The sequence below is a fragment of the Triticum dicoccoides genome, chromosome 3B (assembly GCF_002162155.2).
Source record: "Triticum dicoccoides isolate Atlit2015 ecotype Zavitan chromosome 3B, WEW_v2.0, whole genome shotgun sequence".
Classification (NCBI taxonomy): Eukaryota; Viridiplantae; Streptophyta; class Magnoliopsida; order Poales; family Poaceae; genus Triticum; species Triticum dicoccoides.
In genome coordinates, this window is record NC_041385.1 from 16111450 (window position 1) to 16133647 (window position 22198).

Here is a 22198-nt window from a genome sequence, read left to right on the forward strand (position 1 = left end):
TGATGTGATCTAGATTATTGACTCTAGTGCAAGTGGGAGACTGAAGGAAATATGCCCTAGAGGCAATAATAAAGTTATTATTTATTTCCTTATTTTATGATAAATGTTTATTATTCATGCTAGAATTGTATTAACCGGAAACATAATACATGTGTGAATACATAGACAAACAAAGTGTCACTAGTATGCCTCTACTTGACTAGCTCGTTAATCAAAGATGGTTACGTTTCCTAACCATGAACAATGAGTTGTTATTTGATTAACGAGGTCACATCATTAGTAGAATGATCTGATTGACATGACCCATTCCATTAGCTTAGCACCTGATCGTTTAGTATGTTGCTATTGCTTTCTTCATGACTTATACATGTTCCTATGACTATGAGATTATGCAACTCCCGTTTACCGGAGGAACACTTTGGGTACTACCAAACGTCACAACGTAACTGGGTGATTATAAAGGATTACTACAGGTGTCTCCAATGGTCGATGTTGGGTTGGCGTATTTCGAGATTAGGATTTGTCACTCCGATTGTCGGAGAGGTATCTCTGGGCCCTCTCGGTAATACACATCACATAAGCCTTGCAAGCATTACAACTAATATGTTAGTTGTGAGATGATGTATTACGGAACGAGTAAAGAGACTTGCCGGTAACGAGATTGAACTAGGTATTGGATACCAACGATCGAATCTCGGGCAAGTAACATACCGATGACAAAGGGAACAACGTATGTTGTTATGCGGTCTGACCGATAAAGATCTTCGTAGAATATGTAGGAGCCAATATGGGCATCCAGGTCCCGCTATTGGTTATTGACCGGAGACGTGTCTCGGTCATGTCTACATTGTTCTCGAACCCGTAGGGTCCGCACGCTTAAGGTTATGATGACAGTTATATTATGAGTTTATGCATTTTGATGTACCGAAGGTTGTTCGGAGTCCCGGATGTGATCACGGACATGACGAGGAGTCTCGAAATGGTCGAGACATAAAGATTGATATATTGGAAGTCTATGTTTGGACATCGGAAGTGTTCCGGGTGAAATCGGGATTTTACCGGGTTACCGGGAGGTTACCGGAACCCCCCGGGAGCCATATGGGCCATCATGGGCCTTAGTGGAAAGGAGAAAGGGGCAGCCCAAGGGGGCTGCGCGCCTCCCCCTTCCCCTAGTCCTATTAGGACTAGGAGAGGTGGCCGGCCACCCCTCTCCCTCTTTCCCCCTTGGGAATCCTAGTTGGAATAGGATTGGGGGGGGAGTCCTACTCCCGGTAGGAGTAGGACTCCTCCTGCGCCACCTCCTCCTGGCCGGCGCCTCCTCCCCCCCTTGGCTCCTTTATATACGGAGGCAGGGGCACCTCTAAACACACAAGTTGACACAAGTTGATCCACGTGATCGATTCCTTAGCCGTGTGCGGTGCCCCCTGCCACCATATTCCTCGATAATACTGTAGCGGAGTTTAGGCGAAGCCCTGCTGCTGTAGTTCATCAAGATCGTCACCACGCCGTCGTGCTGACGAAACTCTTCCCCGACACTTTGCTGGATCGGAGTCCGGGGATCGTCATCGGGCTGAACGTGTGCTCGAACTCGGAGGTGCCGTAGTTTCGGTGCTTGATCGGTTGGATCGTGAAGACGTACGACTACTTCCTCTATGTCGTGTCATCGCTTCCGCAGTCGGTCTGCGTTGGGTACGTAGACAACACTCTCCCCTCGTTGCTATGCATCACATGATCCTGTGTGCGCGTAGGAAATTTTTGAAATTACTACGAAACCCTACAGTGGCATCCGAGCCTAGGTTATTTATGTTGATGTTATATGCACGAGTAGAACACAAGTGAGTTGTGGACGATACAAGTCATACTGCCTACCAGCATGTCATACTTTGGTTCGGCGGTATTGTTGGACGAGACGACCCAGACCAACCTTACGCGTACGCTTACGCGAGACCGGTTCCCTCGACGTGCTTTGCACATAGATGGCTTGCGGGCGACTGTCTCTCCAACTTTAGTTGAACCAAGTATGGCTACGCCCGGTCCTTGAGAAGGTTAAAACGGAGTCTATTTGACAAACTATCGTTGTGGTTTTGATGCGTAGGTGAGATTGGTTCTTACTTAAGCCCGTAGCAGCCACGTAAAACATGCAACAACAAAGTAGAGGACGTCTAACTTGTTTTTGCAGGGCATGTTGTGATGTGATATGGTCAAGGCATGATGCTGAATTTTATTGTATGAGATGATCATGTTTTGTAACCGAGTTATCGGCAACTGGCAGGAGCCATATGGTTGTCGCTTTATTGTATGCAATGCAATCACGATGTAATGCTTTACTACTAAACGGTAGTGATAGTCGTGGAAGCATAAGATTGGCGAGACGACAACGATGCTACGATGGAGATCAAGGTGTCGCGCCGGTGACGATGGTGATCATGACGGTGCTTCGGAGATGGAGATAACAAGCACAAGATGATGATGGCCATATCATATCACTTATATTGATTGCATGTGATGTTTATCCTTTTATGCATCTTATCTTGCTTTGATTGACGGTAGCATTATAAGATGATCTCTCACTAAATTATCAAGAAGTGTTCTCCCTGAGTATGCACCGTTGCCAAAGTTCGTCGTGCCCAGACACCACGTGATGATCGGGTGTGATAAGCTCTACGTCCATCTACAACGGGTACAAGCCAGTTTTGCACACGCAGAATACTCAGGTTAAACTTGACGAGCCTAGCATATGCAGATATGGCCTCGGAACACGGAGACCGAAAGGTCGAGCGTGAATCATATAGTAGATATGATCAACATAATGATGTTCACCGATGAAACTACTCCATCTCACGTGATGATCGGACATGGTTTAGTTGATTTGGATCACGTGATCACTTAGAGGATTAGAGGGATGTCTATCTAAGTGGGAGTTCTTAAGTAATATGATTACATTGAACTTAAATTTATCATGAACTTAGTCCTGGTAGTATTTTGCAAATCATGTTGTAGATCAATAGCTCGCGTTGTTGCTTCCCTGTGTTTATTTTGATATGTTCCTAGAGAAAATTGTGTTGAAAAATGTTAGTAGCAATGTTGCGGATTTGATCCGTGATCTGAGGTTAAATCCTCATTGCTGCACAGAAAAATTATGTCCTTAATGCACCGCTAGGTGACGGACCTATTGTAGGAGCAAATGCAGACGTTATGAACGTTTGGCTAGCTCAATATGATGACTACTTGATAGTTTAAGTGCACTATGCTTAACGGCTTAGAATCGGGACTTCAAAGACGTTTTGAATGTCATGGACCATATGAGATGTTCCAGGAGTTGAAGCTAATATTTCAAGCAAATACCCGAGTTGAGAGATATGAAGTCTCCAACAAGTTCTATAGCTAAAAGATGGAGGAGAATCGCTCAACTAGTGAGCATGTGCTCAGATTGTCTGAGTACTACAATCGCTTGAATCAAGTGGGAGTTAATCTTCCAGATAAGATAGTGATTGACAGAATTCTCTAGTCACCATCACCAAGTTAGTAGAACTTCGTGATGAACTATGACATGCAAGGGATAACGGAATCGATTCCCAAGCTCTTCGTAATGCGGAAATTGACGAAGGTAGAAATCGAGAAAAACATCAAGTGTTGATGGTAGACAAGACCACTAGTTTCAAGAAAAGGGGCAGAAGGAAGAAGGGGAACTTCAAGAAGAACAGCAAGCAAGTTGCTGCTCAAGTGAAGAAGCCCAAGTCTGATCCTAAGCCTGAGACTAAGTGTTTCTACTGCAAAGGGAATGGTCACTGGAAGCGGATCTACCCCAAGTGATTGGCGGATAAGAAGGATGGCAAAGTGAACATAAGTATATTTGATATACATGTTATTGATGTGTACTTTACTAGTGTTTATCGCAAACCCTCAGTATTTGATACTAGTTCAGTTGCTAAGATTAGTAACTCGAAACGGGAGTTGCAGAATAAACAGAGACTAGTTAAGGGTGAAGTAACGATGTGTGTTGGAAGTGGTTCCAAGATTGATATGATCATCGTCACACACTCCCTATACTTTCGGGATTAGTGTTGAACCTAAATAAGTGTTATTTGGTGTTTGCGTTGAGCATGAATGTGATTTGATCATGTTTATTGTAATACGATTATTCATTTAAGTAAGAGAATAAATTGTTGTTCTGTTTACATGAATAGAACCTTATATGGTTACACACCCAATGAAAATAGTTTGTTGGATCTCGATCGTAGTGATACACATAATCATAATATTGAAACCAAAAGATGCAAAGTTAATAATGATAAGTGCAACTTGTTTGTAGCACTGCCGTTTAGGTCATATTGGTGTAAAGCGCATGAAGAAACTCCATACTGATGGAATTTTGGAATCACTTGATTATGAATCACTTGATGCTTGCGAACTGTGCCTTTTGGGCAAGATGACTAAAACTCCGTTCTCCGGAACAATGGAACGAGCTACTGACTTATTGGAAATAATACATACCGATGTATGTGATCCAATGAGTGCTGATGCTCGTGGCAAGCATCGTTGTTTTCTGACCTTCACAAGATGATTTGAGCAGATATGGGTATATCTACTTGATGAAACATAAGTCTGAAATAGTTGAAAGGTTCAAAGAATTTCAGAGTGAAGTGGAAAAATCATCGTAACAAGAAAATAAAGTTTCTGCGATCTGATCGCGGAGACAAATATTTGAGTTACGAGTTTGGTCTTCAATTAAAACAATGTGGAATAGTTTCACAGCTCACGCCACCTGGAACACCACATCGTTATGGTGTGTCCGAACGTCGTAACCGCACTTTATTTGATATGGTGCGATCTATGATATCTCTTTACCACTATCGTTTTGGGGTTATGCATTAGAGACAGCTGCATTCATGTTTTAAAATAGGGCACCATCTAAATCCGTTGAGACGACACTGTATGAACTATGGTTTAGCAGTAAACCTAAGCTATTGTTTCTTAAAGTTTGGGGCTGCGATGCTTATGTGAAAAAGTTTCATCCTGATAAGCTCGAACCCAAATCGGAGAAGTGCGTCTTCATAGAATACCCAAAGGAAATTGTTGGGTACACCTTCTATCACAGATCCGAAGGCAAGACATTCGTTGCTAAAATGGATCCTTTCCAGAGAAGGAGTTTCTCTCGAAAGAAGTGAGTGGGAGGAGAGTAGAACTTGATGAGGTAATTATACCTTCTCCCTTATTGGAAAGTAGTTCATCACAGAAATCAGTTCCAGTGATTCCTACACCAATAAGTGAGGAAGTTAATGATGATGATCATCAAACTTCAGATCAAGTTACTACCAAACCTCGTAGGTCTTCCAGAGTAAGATCCGCACCAGAGTGGTACGGTAATCATGTTCTGGAAGTCATGTTACTAGACCATGATGAACCTACGAACTATGAGGAAGCAATGATGAGCCCAGATTCCACGAAATGGCTTGAGGCCATGAAATCTGAGATATGATCCATGTATGAGAACAAAGGGTAGACTTTGATTGACTTGCCCGATGATCGGTGAGTCATTAAGAATAAATGGATCTTCAAGAGGAAGACGGACGTTGATAGTAGTGTTACTATCTACAAAGCTAGACTTGTCGAAAAAGGTTTTTGACAAAGTTCAAGGTGTTGAATACGATGAGATTTTCTTACTCGTATCGATGCTTAAAAGTCTGTCCGAATCATGTTAGCAATTGCCGCATTTTATGATTATGAAATTTGGCAGATGGATGTCAAAACTGCATTCCTGAATGGATTTCTGGAAGAAGAGTTGTATATGATGCAACCGGAAGGTTTTGTCGATCCAAAGGGAGCTAACAAAGTGTGCAAGCTCCAGCGATCCATTTATGGACTGGTGCAAGAATCTCGGAGTTGGAATATACGCTTTGATAAGTTGATCAAAGCATATAGTTTTTGTACAGACTTACGGTGAAGCCTGTATTTACAAGAAAGTGAGTGGGAGCACTACAACATTTCTGATAAGTATATGTGAATGACATATTGTTGATCGGAAATAATGTAGAATTATTCTGCAAAGCATGAAAGGATACTTGAATAAAAGTTTTTCAAAGAAAGACCTTGGTGAAGCTGCTTACACATTGAGCATCAAGATCTATATAGATAGATGAAGACGCTTGATAAGATTTTTCAATGAATACATACCTTGATAAATTTTTGAAATAGTTCAAAATTTAACAGTCAAAGAAGGAGTTCTTGCCTGTGTTGCAAGGTGTGAAGTTGAGTAAGACTCAAAGCCCGACCACGGCAGAAAATAGAAAGAGAATGAAAGTCATTCCCTATGCCTCAGTCATAGGTTCTATAAAGTATGCCATGCTGTATACCAGATCTATTGTATGCCATACTACTGAGTTTGGCAAGGGAGTACAATAGTGATCTAGGAGTATATCACTGGAGAGCGGTCAAAATTGTCCTTAGTGGAATAAGGATATGTTTCTCGATTATGGAAAAAGGTTCGTCGTAAAGGGTTACGCCGATGCAAGTTTGACACTAATCTAGATGACTCTAAGTCTCGATCTAGATACATATTGAAAGTGGGAGCAATTAGCTAGAGTAGCTCCATGCAGAGCATTGTTGACATAGAAATTTGCAAAATACATGAGGATTTTAATGTGGCAGACCCGTTGACTAAGATTCTCTCACAAGCAAAACATGATCACACCTTAGTACTCCTTGGGTGTTAATCACATAGCGATGTGAACTAGATTACTGAATCTAGTAAACCCTTTGGGTGTTGGTCACATAGCGATGTGAACTATGGGTGTTAATCACATGGTGATGTGAACTATTGCTGTTAAATCACATGGCGATGTGAACTAGATTATTGACTCTAGTGCAAGTGGGAGACTGAAGGAAATATGCCCTAGAGGCAATAATAAAGTTATTATTTATTTCTTTATATCATGATAAATGTTTATTATTCATGCTAGAATTGTATTAACCGGAAACATAATACATGTGTGAATACATAGACAAACAGAGTGTCACTAGTATGCCTCTACTTGACTAGCTCGTTAATCAAAGATGGTTATGTTTCCTGACCATGAACAATGAGTTGTTATTTGATTAACGAGGTCACATCATTAGTTGAATGATCTGATTGACATGACCCATTCCATTAGCTTAGCACCTGATCATTTAGTATGTTGCTATTGCTTTCTTCATGACTTATACATGTTCCTATGACTATGAGATTATGCAACTCCCGTTTGCCGGAGGAACACTTTGGGTGCTACCAAACGTCACAACGTAACTGGGTGATTATAAAGGAGTACTACAGGTGTCTCCAATGGTCGATGTTGGGTTGGCGTATTTCGAGATTAGGATTTGTCACTCCGATTGTCGGAGAGGTATCTCTGGGCCCTCTCGGTAATACACATCACATAAGCCTTGCAAGCATTACAACTAATATGTTAGTTGTGAGATGATGTATTACGGAACGAGTAAAGAGACTTGCCTGTAACGAGATTGAACTAGGTATTGGATACCGACGATCGAATCCCGGGCAAGTAACATATCGATGACAAAGGGAACAACGTATGTTGTTATGCGGTCTGACCGATAAAGATCTTCGTAGAATATGTAGGAGCCAATATGGGCATCCAGGTCCCGCTATTGGTTATTGACCGGAGACGTGTCTCGGTCATGTCTACATTGTTCTCGAACCCGTAGGGTCCGCACGCTTAAGGTTACGATGACAGTTATATTATGAGTTTATGCATTTTGATGTACCGAAGGTTGTTCGGAGTCCCGGATGTGATCACGGACATGACGAGGAGTCTCGAAATGGTCGAGACGTAAAGATTGATATATTGGAAGCCTATATTTGGATGTCGGAAGTGTTCCGGGTGAAATCGGGATTTTACCGGAATACCGAGAGGGTTACCGGAACCCCCCGGGAGCTATTTGGGCCATAGTGGGCCTTAGTGGAAAAGAGAAGGGGCTGCCCTAGATGGGCTGCGCGCCACCCCCTTCCCCTAGTCCTATTAGGACTAGGAGAGGTGGCCGGCCCCCTCCTCCTCTTTTCCCCTCCGAGGAATCCTAGTTGGACTAGGATTGGAGGGGGAATCCTACTCCCAGAGGGAGTAGGACTCTCCTGCGCCTCCCCCCCTTGGCCGGCCAGCCTCCCCTCCTCTCCTCCTTTATATACGGAGGCAGGGGCACCTCTAAACACACAAGTTGACACAAGTTGACACAAGTTGACACAAGTTGATCCACGTGATCGATTCCTTAGCCGTGTGCGGTGCCCCCTGCCACCATATTCCTCGATAATACTGTAGCGGAGTTTAGGCGAAGCCCTGCTGCTGTAGTTCATCAAGATCGTCACCACGCCGTCGTGCTGACGAAACTCTTCCCCGACACTTTGCTGGATCGGAGTCCGGGGATCGTCATCGAGCTGAACGTGTGCTCGAACTCGGAGGTGCCGTAGTTTCGGTGCTTGATCGGTTGGATCGAGAAGACGTACGACTACTTCCTCTACGTCGTGTCATCGCTTCCGCAGTCGGTCTGCGTTGGGTACGTAGACAATACTCTCCCCTCGTTGCTATGCATCACATGATCTTGCGTGTGCGTAGGAAATTTTTTGAAATTACTACGAAACCCAACACGAACTTCCTCCTCTTCCTCTTTGGTGAAGTTGTTCTTGATGTCAAAGGTCTTGCGGATCTCCTCTACAGTCCTCCCCTTCATCATGTCAGCGACCTTCTGGCAGGTCAGGTCCAGCAGCCCCTTGATGTTCAAGTAGTTCGCAGCCTGTCAGGGGCTCAGGGCAAAATACAAGCAAGATGGTCAGGTATCATTCTTATACAAAAGAGACTATAAACAGATAAGAAACAGGAGCAACATAAACAAGATATTGTTGCATCACCCACATGGTGAGGGAGCACAATACTGAAGTTATACAAGTGCAATTTACACTGGTTAAATATGCCATAGAACTGAAAACAGAAGCATAGCTCTAAGTAAAGACATCAGACAAAAAAATCTTAGAAATGATAAGAAACAGTACATATTAGTATGGCAATACACTTTCAGTAATATCATCAAATAGCTCATCATATAATAGTTGTTCCATCCCAGGGAAATTACAAACACTTATGACATGCAACCATGTAAATATGGTGAGAAATAACACGCATCCTAGGGAGAGATTACGAACGCTTAAAAAATTATTTAGCCCTTCAAATATTTTGTCAGAGTACCCGCCACCAGTCTACACTCTACAGTAAACACAACTATAGTTGTCAGCAAACGAGACACGAATCTGGGGCACCAACCGTTAAAAAGGACAACAAAACCGCATCTAAACAGGAGCAAGAGCCCCTTGACGAGTACTAAACTACTAACTAGAAAGAGCACCACGGGTACGGGTAGGGTTGGATGGAAATCTCACCAGGATGAGGTCGAAGAGGATTTGCTGGTCGACGTCTATGAACTTATCATCGAAGGTCTTGAGGTCCGGCTCGGAGGCCTTCGCGGTGGGGTCGGCGGCGTCGGCTCCACGCTTCTGGACGTGCTGTCTGCAGTACTTGATGACCATGTCAAGGATTTTGGCGTTGACGTTGGGGAGGGGGATGATGTTGTTGGCGCAACCATCCTCCACGATGTGCTTGATGGTCTGCGACTCCATCGCCACCGCCTCCTCCACGAAGAACTCCTTGCCGTCGGCGCTCTTCAGCGTGAGCTTCCTCTCCGCCGTCCCAGCCGCGTCCGCCATCGATCCGGTGGCCGGGGAGATTGGGGTGGCTTGGTGGTGCGAGGCCAGAAACCTTAGGAGCGAAGGCGAAGGGGAAACGGTGGTGTTTGAGGGGATCGAAGGGAAGGGGAGGTGCTTTTATTTTTGAGATCACGAAAGGGAAGGGTCTATGAGAACAGTCAATCAAATTAATTTACAGTCATTGCATGTAGCCGATCATACACCACATATTTGCCTCCAGTCAGTCAAGCGTACGTCCAATGCTGACCAGTAGCAATTACAGCATGCGACTAGGGTTGCAAACGAGTCGAGCTCGAGCGAGTTGGAGTTGTCTCAGCCAACTCATATGAAAATTCGAGCGAGCTCAAACTAAGTGAAGCTCATGATCGAGCTGTAGAAATGACTTGTGCTCAGTTTGTAACGATCTCGAGTCGATCTCGAGCTAGTTTCGAGCTAAATGAGATGGTAAAAATTATAAATCTGTGGATGAAAAACAAAAAAATTAAGGTGAATATGCTGAGAACTTTTGCCAAAAATATAATATATTTAACACATAGTCGACCACGTGACATAATTAGGCCTAAATCTTCTCTGCACTTAATTAAGTTTTCATGTTCGTTGGCAAATAAAATGTAAAAAAATTATGGACAACATATATGGTAATAAATTATCTTACTTTCATTTAACATATGGCATGATCGTTTAACATAATGATATTCTGTTGAGCTATCGAGCTAAACTCGAGCGAGCCAACATTAGCTCAAGATCGTCTCATTTCTCGGTCAAGCTACATAAAGTGTTTAAACTCAACTGTTTATTTTTGAGTTGATCTCGAATCGAGTCAAAAAACAAGTCAATCTCGAGCGGCTCACGAGCCTCGAGCTTTTCTTGCAGCCCTGTATGCGACCATTGCCAATTCCATTTTTGCATGCCTGTTGAAGCGGAAGGAACCAGGGAAAAGTAAACACGTCTGTTCAATGGGCCCAATAAAGCCGGGCGGTGGGAGTACAAACATATAATTAGCTCCGATCAAAAATATATAAATATAATTAGCAAATCCACAACTAAAAGAGTATCATAAGGAGCAGAAATGCACAGTTCAAAGCAATGCTAAAAGTGCATGTTTCAGAGCATAGATTGTAACATGCCAACAGTAGCAACCCTATTTTATGCTTGTTCTTTTTATCGAATTCATAGTTTGCATTTCATGTAATCAACAATATCATTAATCTTCTGAGCAACACATGGAATTTTTGAAGTATCGTGCGTTTAGATTTTTGAAGTATCCAATTTGCACATGATTCAAATATTTACAAATTCATTTTTTTTCCAATTGCCCCACAACTTTGCACATGGCCTTCTTGTCACATTCCTAGCCTCCAAAAAGTTCCCGTAATTTTAAACCGCAATTTTCTCATACCTTTAATTGAAACCCATCTTAATTAAATTTAAATGAATTGGAATTCAAACTTCTTCATAACTAATGGAATCAATTTTTTGGGCATATGTATAAATCATAGTCCACATAAATGATCCACAATTTTATTTCACTCTACAACAGACCTCCCTTGATGCCTTCATATCTTACGAATAGGTCGTGCTCCATCAAGATGATTGAACATGTAAAAAAAAACATTGGTGTGTCAATATTATCAACATACGCCAACCTACCCTATAGGGGTGACTAATCACCTTTAGTTTTCAGTGCTACAACAACATGGCAATCTACGGTGCCAAATCCTCACCAAGTGTAAGCCGTGAATTGATGAAGCTAGATGGCTTGATCTAAACAATTTTCGGCCGAAGTAAAAAAACAAGTAAAGTAAAGAGCGTTTCCTGCAAAAGGTGAAAGGCTCGTCGACGTCACGACGCCCCTTGCCTTCACTAGCTTGGAGTTACACTGATCCCCGACGCCGCACGCCTTTGCCAAGTCGTAAGTCACTCAAATCCCCGATGTCACGATGCCCGTCGCCATCACAAGGCTCGGACCCACACAGATCGTTGACGCCAGGATGCTGCTCACTTTTGATAAGCTCGGAGTCATGATACCAACTCATAGCATAAACACACCACATATTTTGTAAGCACACATGTGGGCTGTGGGGACTACTCACAAATCTTGGTTAGTTCGCAAACAAGAGGCACCGCAAAAAGGTATCTTTAAGATGAATGAATAAACTGTCTTATTATCTCTTTGGTCATCAAGAAATCTCGAGTATAAGAACAGGGTTTCGGGGTTGCAACACCTCAAATTCGATCGGGGCCCCTTCACAAATGTTCATTGGTTTGACATCAGCCCGTCACGCGCTCATACCGGTGGTTGGCTAGCCACAGAACAGAAAAACGTCGAAAGATCTGATACTAGAGCAAGTGACGGATGGTAAAATAAATATATCAGCTGCACCCGAGGTGAGCATACACATGGAAAAGAAAAGATTGCTGGATAGTGAGCTGCGGCCCACTGGCGAATAGGTGAAGGCGAGTGATAGTTCAGACTCGCCCTAGTTGATAAATAGCCTGCTTGGTTTAATTGGAAATCAATAGCCTTTTCGACGGATCAATCAAGATGAGTACTGATAGACAATGAAACAAAAAGGAGATGAGTACTGGTCGTCAATCAAACGAAACAAAACAAAACAAATATGAGTACTAATTGTACACACTCCATCTGAAAGAAACAATATTACAGGTTCAAATAAAGAAAAGAAAATTAACCATAACTAAAATCATTTGGGAGGCACAAGGGAGGTACCCATGGAATATGACTCGGCAGTGTTGGCAGCGGTGGCCGGTGACAAATGCGAAGGTGGTGCCGGTGCCCGTGCATGGAGTCCAATTTGACGGCTATCGAGGAAGGCACAAAGAGCAAACTTATGGGCTGATGGATGAACGGGTAGGGAACTTGGAACCTGCGTGAGTTTTTTCTTTTATTCAGTTTTCCACTGGTTCTTGTCTTTCTTGTTCTAGTTTTTCCGCTGGTTTCTTCTTTGCTTCTCTTATTAGTTTTTTTCTCTTTTATTTCATTTCGTTTTTTCTATTCATCTTTTTTCTTTCCTATGTTTTTTATACATGACGTATTTGCAAACATGTGGTGAACATTTTAGCAAATGAATGATGAATTGTTTTATCTAAATACGTGGGGAATTTTTTACAAATGCTTGATAATCATTTTTATGAATATGCAATGAAAATTTTGAAATATGTGATGATCGTTTTCAGATATGTGAAGATGTTTCTCTACATACATGATAAACATATTATATATGAATTGAACTTTTTCATTTACATAATATATTTTAAAATTTGCATAATAATTTTTTCCTACTATTTGAATATGGTTACCGGAGATGGACTCGCCCTATTCATATCCCTGTGCACGATTCATCTACCTGGTGGGTTCTTATAACCACCCCTACACTATTGACTGTTTTGATTCAACTACAATCACAACACCACTCGAAATTTGCGTCAGTCCTAGAAAAATCTTCACCGGACTTTGGTCGGGTGGGGGGGTGGGGGTGCTTTTCCGCTATTGGGTGTCATTTCCTCACATAAGGTCCAGACCTGCCCAAAAGATGAATTCTTTTTTTTTGAGGGCCAAAAGATGAATTCTTGGTCTTGTTTGAAATAATGAAACTATATGAAATGTCCTCGCAAGGTCAAGTGCCCACACTCTCCTTAGGATGATTGGAAATATACTTTTAGGAAATATGGTTGGATGATACTTTTTAGACCCGTCTCCTTAGAAGCATCAACAGCTCATTTCCCATTGGGGAGGGGGGCTTCTCTCTGAGTAAGGATACCTAGTCGGGGGAGGGGACTTGTCGTCGTTGAGTGGGTGTATTTGGACGACCTCAACCAAAGATAGTGTCTCCTAGGGGCGATGACCCCATGTTCACTGTGCCACACATAGACTGAGTGTGCCATGACATCGGAAGCTATCAACTTGTAAGCTAGCTCTTCATAGATTAGATCTACTCTACTGTAATCATCTTGTTTATTTTTTTTCTGGAATACTAATCATCTTGTTTATCAACAAAGATACATAGGCAGAACATATAATTTCTACCCATCCAAGATGGACCTGTGTAAACACATTGATTGAGAAAACACTCACAACCTTCAACACAGACACAAAAGCAACACACCAATCCTTTTTTGCGAGGGAACATTATAATTAATCTTGATCAGACACGACATAAGAATTGTTGCTCGCCGCTTCCATTCGAAAATGCAACCCAAAAGACATGCATCGCGTGCCTAGCAGTTCATGACCTGACATTTTCTGCTAGTACTACCATACCAGTACCAACTACTAGAGTAAAAGGCGGATGGATTACGATTACCATGGATCATATAATAAGGTTATAATGAGACTTGGCGGCGTCGATGGATCAGAGCTTGTCAATGCGAACACCGAGGAAGAGGTCTTCGCTCTCGCTCCCAAAGTCCGGTGGCACCAGCAGGCACACCGGCGGCCTTTCACCGGGAAGATTGCCGCTGCTGCTGCTCGGCACCGTGGACAGACGACGAAACAAATTCTCCTCCGTGTTGCTGGCAACCTCAGCCCAGACCGTGGACCTGAAGCGGGGCGCCGCCGCCGCCGTGCCCTCCCGCACGCACACCACCGACACAGCGGTGGCCTCGCCGAACTCGGACAGGGTGACGAGGAACAGGCGCGGGTCGTTCCGCTCGACGAGGAGGTGCGTGCCGCCGCCGCGCCACGGAGGCGGCACGGCGATCCTGAACGGGGTCCCGTAGCTGACCTCCGTGACGGGCCAGGAGTGGGCGGCGGCGATGTGGTCGAGGAGGGCCGGCGGGGAGGCCCACATGCTGCAGCCGTGCCCCGGGCAGTGGCAGGGCGCGAAGGCGCACTGCAGCGCGTGGTCGGCGGCCTCGTGGTACATCAGCTTCCTCCCGCAGCCGTCCGCCTTGTAGCAGCACGGCAGCTGCACGGCGCGCAGCGCGTCGTCCATGAAGGGGAAGGGAATGTAGGCCGTCGGCGGGTCGCACGACGTGCAGCGGTCGCCATGGCACCTGCCGCACACCCTGTGGCCGCCCTCGCACTGCACGCAATCACTCACAAATTAAGCTACTATTTCATGACAGTGATAGTGATCGAGAAGAATTACCTGGTGCACAGGAGGCCTGAGTGGGAGTTGGCATGCAAAGCAGAGATAGAAGAGCGGGTTCACCTCCGCGGCCACCCATGGAACCTGCATGGCTTCGTCCTCCACCGCCAACAGCGCACCTTCGCCGCCTTGGCTCTGCCTCCTCTCTAGCCCTTCCTGCTTCACCGCCATGGGCTCCTCCTCCTGCAACCTCGATTTCTTGTTGCTCGGCTCGCCGCCGTTCTCCATCGCTGGCAAGGTGGAAGGCCAAGCAGAAAATGCAACACAGCTCAACTTATGCACGCAGTACTAGTAGAAGCCAAAGGGGTAAACGATGTGGCGTGTGAAAACAGCACAAAGCACTTCGTGGGGACTTGCTCCACACAATTACTACTATGCGCCCATCAGCCACCCGCGTGATAGGCATTAACTCGCCTAGTACTATCATGCATGCATACTCTTCTGATCACAGCACACTTTGTGAGGATTGACTTCAAATGCAAGGCTGCCTCGTACTCTGAGTCCATCTTTGTGATCAACAAAATATGAGTTTTATACTAAAACAATAAACCATTAGATTCATATTCAACATTGTAGTATATACATTTTATGTGTCATGTAATTTATAATTTTTGGGTGAAATAGGCGATCAAAATTAGAGCAAATCTAGCAGACTCACCAAAAGCCATATGGAGCATGCTTTATAATTTTTTGGAGGTTGTGTTGGGTCCGTGAGCAAACACAAATTCGTCAAATATAATATCTTTCTCAATGGGGCATAATGGGCCTGGATTGCAAGAATATCCAAAGAATCAAACCTTCAAGGAGACAAAGCTATTCCAGACGAAGTCGGCGAAGGGCACATCAACCCGTCCAAGATAGCAGAATTCGAGGTCAGGTGCGTCTAGTGCACCTAGACATAAGAGCAAATATAATAAGGTGAAGTAGGTGGATTACAAAACTACACACAATATACTTCCTTCTTTTCTTTTTAGTCTGCATATAAAATTTGTTTGAAGTTAAAGTTTGTAAATTTTGACCAACTATATAAGAAAAAAAATATCAACATTAACACTATGAGATCAATATCATGAGATGTGTCATGAAATTATTTTTCATACTATATAACTAAATGTTAATATCTTTTAACATAAATTTGGTCAAACTTTATGTAGTTTGACTTCAAACAAAATTTATATGCAGAATAAAAATAAACGGATTGATGAGTTGGAGAAGAGATAAGAGAAGCGGGCTACAGATTAACAGCCTGCTTCAACACGTGCTCATAGAGATTTTGTGAAAGAGTAAGGTGGGTCATGTATATATATAAATAAGTACTACATATTTATATCTAAGTATTATACTTGCCGGCTATAGGTTTTGCTATAGATGACGTTGCAACATCATATGGCCATCAGTTGTTGAATAATTAACTATGCTCATCATTGCCAAACCACTGATGAATTTATTTCACACCAATATTTTCTTAAATTTAAACTTAATATTCTCAGATATTTTCTATAATAATAAATTCAAGCTTCATACTAATCACTAATAAACGTAAAATATGTAAGTGTAAATCTTCTTATTTTTTCAAGTTGTTGTTGATATGAACATATGAATGGAAATCTGGAGGCATATACAAGATATACACTTCGAAGAGATCATTTCAATGCAAAAAATGTCATCGCCCAACTTTCTATGTTTTTTTCTTCCAGTATATTGGGTATCTTACCAATCATAAAGTCCCTTAGTTTTGTAGTATGTATATCCATACTTTGGTTAACCCATCATATGTTGAAAGATTACCCCGGCCTCTGCATCCAGCAATGCACACGATCATTTATTAAAATGAAATGAGTATCAAAGTAGGAGTACAATTAATATCTCCAGTAGCTAATCAAGATCAAGAAAGTAAACAGATAGCCACACCCGCGAAAATAGGACACCATGCATAAACACCTACCCTATAGTTACACCGCAATCCACACTGTTTGTATGTAGTCCGTGTTACTGTCTCTCATAGGTTGCACCCAAAGGCCATAAGCTCTTTCGTTTTCGCATGGTATAGTAATGATCACATACGGATTCATCCACATGTTGGTAGATAATCTGGAAAAAGTACTCCCTCCGTTCCAAAATAGATGACCCAAAGGACACATGCATGTATTTTGTTAAACACACAATCATTCGGAAAATTCTAGATAGCCCAAAGTAATGCACAAACTTCCATGCGAATTTGTGCGGCTATATTAGGCTCAACCCCACCTAACCAGTTACCAAACAGATTGGGAATACTATTAGTTGGAGGTACATTAAATGACACATGTATTTTTTTGCCACAATAGCTTGGCTAGTTGGCATGCAAGAAATAAATGTTGAATCGTTTCCTTGTGGTCATAAGCACAACACCGTTTACTCCCCTCTCACCTACTCCCTCCGTCCGGGTTTATTAGGCCTCTCAGCATCACAAGCATGTCCCCTTTTATAAGGCCCCGCTTTGGAAAGGTGTATGCATGCAACTATTTTATTGGTTGCATTGAAAGTCATTGTTGTTGGTGCCATGACTGGAAAATTAATACACTTCATGCATGCTTTTTCATTGGTTGCATGCAGGTGAGAGAGTGCATTGGGAGTGGAGTAGAAGAATTAATGTGAACAAATTACTATGTGTCTTGATCTAAGAGAAGTTGTCTTTAGGCCTAATAAATCCGGACGGAGGGAGTATGTTTTACCAAGTTGTACTTCGTTGGTATCACAAGCCACATAAAAATCTTGTTTTTTTAAAGGAACCTTTGTTTTCCATATATGGATAGACCGGATTGGTCCATTATTAAGCAAGTTCACATACAAAGATTTAACAGAAAGCATGCCCGTATCAGAAAGGGACCGTCGGAATACATCTGGCTCATTAGAAAAGTTGACCCTCTATCAACCTACAAACTTGCAACCATCGATCCATCATTTCCCAACCAGTGCCCGCCTGAATTGTATATTTAAGGGAACCGAATGTAATATTGTACTCACAAATATGCGTCTTTACACTGCACAATATTATAAAGCATTTGATAATGCAGATCTAGAGGCATCTCCCCAAATCAAGTATCCTTAAAAAAATCTAGTTGTGTGCCCATTCCTAGTAATAATTTTACCATTGTTGAAGATTGTTATCTTAGTTGTCATCAAACCCTTCCAAACGGGGGAATCATTCGGCTGTGCCATTACTTGCACTAAAGTTTTGGAGTGTCGATATCTTTTAAACCATAACTATAGCCACACCCCCTTCTCCCTAGAGGATCACCGATAAAACCATTTACTAAGTAGGCACTTATCTTCCACTTCTACATTTTCAATCCCCAAACCTCCTTGGTCTTTTGGCCTACACAATATGTCCCACTTAACTAGACTGTATTTTACTTTATTCTCGTCACTTCGTCAAAAGAACCACAACCTATAGAAGTCCAATCTTTTCCGTACCTTAAGGGTATTTCAAAGAAAGATAACATGAACATCGATATGCTCATAAGCACATATATAGCTGATAAGTATGAGCATACCCCATAAGATATAAGTTTTCCCTTCCAACAACTTAGTTTTTTCTTAAAACAATCTTCAATACATTTTTATTCTTTATTTGTTATCTTTATGTCATGAATTGGAATCCCAAGATAATTAAATGGAGGGATCCAATCTCACAGGCAAACAACTGTCTGTAGTTTTCATGTTCCTCCTTATCCCATCCAAAGCAAAACAGTTCACATTTATGGAATTTTATTTTCAGCCCGGAAAGTTGTTCAAAGAGACATAAAAATAGCTTCGTATTTTTCGCTTTGGACATATCATGCTCCATGAAAATTATAGTATCATCATCATAGTGTAGGATGGAGACACTCCCGTCCACGAGAAGTGGGATGAGCCCCCCTACTAGATCGTCCTCTTTGGCTCTACCAATTAGGATTGCCTTGCAACAATATTGAACAGAGTAAGAGACATCGGATCACCCTGATGCAATCCCTTTTATGTCTGGAAATCACGACCTGCATTCTCATTTACCTTGACCCCGACACTGCCTCCTTGTATGAAGGACTCGACCTGCTTCCTCTAGGCCGAGTTGAAACCCTTCCTACGCAAATCCTGTTGTAGAAATGGCCACTTAACTTTATTAGCAAGCCTTCTTAAAATCCATTCTGAAAACAACTCGATCCAGTTTTTTTGAAATGAATTTGGTGTAAGGTTTCATGTTGAACCACAACACCCTTTAGAATGTATTGCCCATGCTTGAAAGCAGTCTGAGTCGGCGAAACCATAGAATGTGCAACCTGTGTGAGATCATTAGTTCCCACTTAGGTAGAAATCTTAAAGCTAACTTTGATCAAACAAATCGGTCTGAAATGCTCAATGCAAACTGCTACATCCTTCTTAGGTAGCAATGTAATAGTCCAAAAGTTAAGCTAAAGCTGGCCATTAAAAAGATCATGCATCATGGGCATCAAGTCACCCTTAATAATCCCCCAACACTTCCAACATGGCGCCTTATTATTCTTCATTTGTGTGATATCCTCAAACACCTCCTTTTTCATAAAAGGAGTATTGTGCACCTCATTCTTCTTCGCACAAAGCTGTGGGATATCCTCCATTGGCCCCTCATCTAAAAACACAAAATTCTCTACCAAGCCCCAAAGAGATTTTCATAATAGAAATTCAATATATACAATTTAAGGTTCTTGGACCTACTATTGTACCCTCATCTTGTTCAAGTTAGACAATTTTTTCCTGTGTTTTTCATAGGCAATCGGATGGAGAAACTAAGTATTATTATCCCTTTGTACTACTTATCGTACCTTAGCTCTTAGTGCCGCTTCTATCTCCTTTTCTTTAAGGATTTGTTTAATCTTTTATATCAAACTCGTTGATGAGATTGAAAGGTCTTTTCTTTTCCACTTTATAAATCCCACTAGCATTTTTAGCCCAACCCTGCAATTTTTTTCTTAAATGCCAGATCTTATACTGCCACTTTTCGACATTAGACTCCTCCTCGGTTTTCTTTACCCCACTCCTTGGCTACCAATTCTAGGAAGTCCTCCCTTTCAAACCATGAGGCTGGCCATAGTGGGAATAACATAAGGCTGGTTGTAATGGAGAGTATCATATACTAGTATCATGCATATGATACTAGTATATGATACTACCTCCCTAATGCATAGTATCATATATTAGTATCATGTAGTACTTTATTTATTGTCATGCATGACACATAGTAGCACAACCTTTATTATGATACGGTATAATGATATTATGATACTCAACTCTCTCTTTCTTCATTTAATTCTATGACACATCATCAAAAATTCCTAGTTGGCATGCATGATACTAGGTATGATACTAACATTACAACCAGCCTAAGTAGTATCATGCACTTGGGACTCGCAAACATGCTTATGTGGCAGACAATTAAAGAAGAGAGAGATGATTATAGTAACATAGGTAGATACCATAAAATAATAAATGTGATGCTACTATGTGTCATGCATGGCAATAAATGAGACCATCTATGATACTAATCTATGTTACTATGCACTATAGAGATAGTAACATAGAATCTATGATACTAATCTATGATACTAATCTATGTTACTATGATATTAATCTAAGTTACTTCCCACTATGACCAGTCTGATAGTTTTTTTTAAACCACAATAGTTTGAACGGCTTTTGTTGCCAACGTGAGTCGCGCCGGAGTCAACAAGAAGGGTAGTATGATCGGGCAGACCCCTTTGTAATGCTTGCATTGCTCCGCGACGGAATTTGGGGCTAAAAGATGACAAATATTCTAAAAGTAATGTTTGACTAACAATTAACTTAACTGCTTGTCTCACCGCCAAAAAAAGTTAACTTCTTTGTCAAGCTTGAATTTTGAAATAGCTGCATGTAGTAGATGTATTGGGAACATAAAAAGTAGTACTAGTATAAAAGATATTAATGGTCGGTCAAATTTGTGCTGTGTTTTTTGGGAGTCTCACTAATTGAAAGCTTTGCCGCCCGAGACAGCTGAGTGGGTGCTGATTGGTACTCCTATGCATTGTCGAAGGTGCTGGTGATGGAATGCAAGAAGCTGCCGAGTATGGAAATACTATGCAAGCTACTACATTGTCCACGTTGAAGGAGAATGGGCCTCTTGATACAACTACGATGCAGAATTGCACTACAATGGCAGTACCATTCCCAAGTAATTACATTCTTCTCTATCCCATTTTCTGTTAAGTTGTGTGTTGAAAATAGTACATATTAAACCACCATTGCAACATCAATCGCTGTTTTCAATTAACAATGGCACCATGATAGAGATAAGAAGTTGATACATTGCTGCAGGCCCCACTTCGATGGCTCATCCACCTTCATTACAGCCAGACCAGATTGAAAAAGGGCCCTCTACTCAGTCCAGAAATACTATGACAGGTACCACTGCAACACCATCCTCGGTTGCGGAAAAGGGTCCTGTTGATATCACTGCAACACAGAATTCCCCAACAACAACACTACCATTCCCAAGTAATTACTCTCTTCTCTATCACATTCTTTGTTAAGTTGTGTGATCATCATGAAAATGTTGCATATCAACCAATTATTGCATCATCAATCCCTATTGTGAATTAACAAAGACAGCATGATAGAGATAAGTTGATATCACTACAGGTCCCACTTTGATGACTCCGAAGGCTCTCACATTTAAAAGAGATAATGGAATGCCGCTAAGGAAGTACGGGAGACGTCCTACGAAGAAGAAGAACTACCATACCGAAACACCTAGGAGAAGTCCTAGGCTCGACCAGACTCGTAAAGGTAGTAAAAAGCTGTTGTAGAGCTTGCAGTCGAGCGCAAGAGGCCCCGTAGCATCGAGCCAGCAGAAGAATCAACTGCCTCAACAAGCAATAACGAATCTTCAAAAAAGCCTATCGGTTGGCGTCGCAAACTAAGCTAGGTTGTCAACTGGTCACTGGATATGATCCCCCATGAAACTATTTTGATGTTGTTGGTCTAGTTTGCCTCCTGTGTCCTTATAAACCACTGTTGTCGCATTTTTAGTGAACAAAATTTGTATGTGTGTCGCTGCTAGCGCTGCACCGTCTATCTCAGGAATATTTTTCCTTTTGTCCTGGACAACTTGGGTATCTCGTGAAGTTATGGTATTAAGGTTTTACTTGTGTTCACAGATGAATTTACAACCAAAGTCGAAGCTTATATCTTACGCTATGCTGGACACAAATGTTGTTGATCATTTTCTTTTTCGAAAAGGGGATGACCCTGGTCTCTGCATCGTGTGATGCACACAACCATTTATTAAACATAACAGATTAAAGTCACC

The 22198-nt window shown here is 42.1% G+C and overlaps 1 protein-coding gene across 1 annotated transcript in view; it reads right to left on the reverse strand.

Annotated features, from left to right (window-relative positions):
- LOC119274168 (SKP1-like protein 1) overlaps positions 1 to 9745 on the reverse strand; it is a 10398-nt gene extending 653 nt beyond the window's left edge. The window contains exons 1-2 of the mRNA XM_037554846.1: positions 9422 to 9745; positions 8637 to 8781 (exon numbers count right to left, since the gene is read on the reverse strand). Coding sequence (XP_037410743.1) covers positions 8637 to 8781; positions 9422 to 9745 — 469 coding nt within the window. The remainder of the gene's footprint in view (positions 1 to 8636; positions 8782 to 9421) is intronic.
- Between the last annotated feature and the right edge of the window lie 12453 nt (positions 9746 to 22198).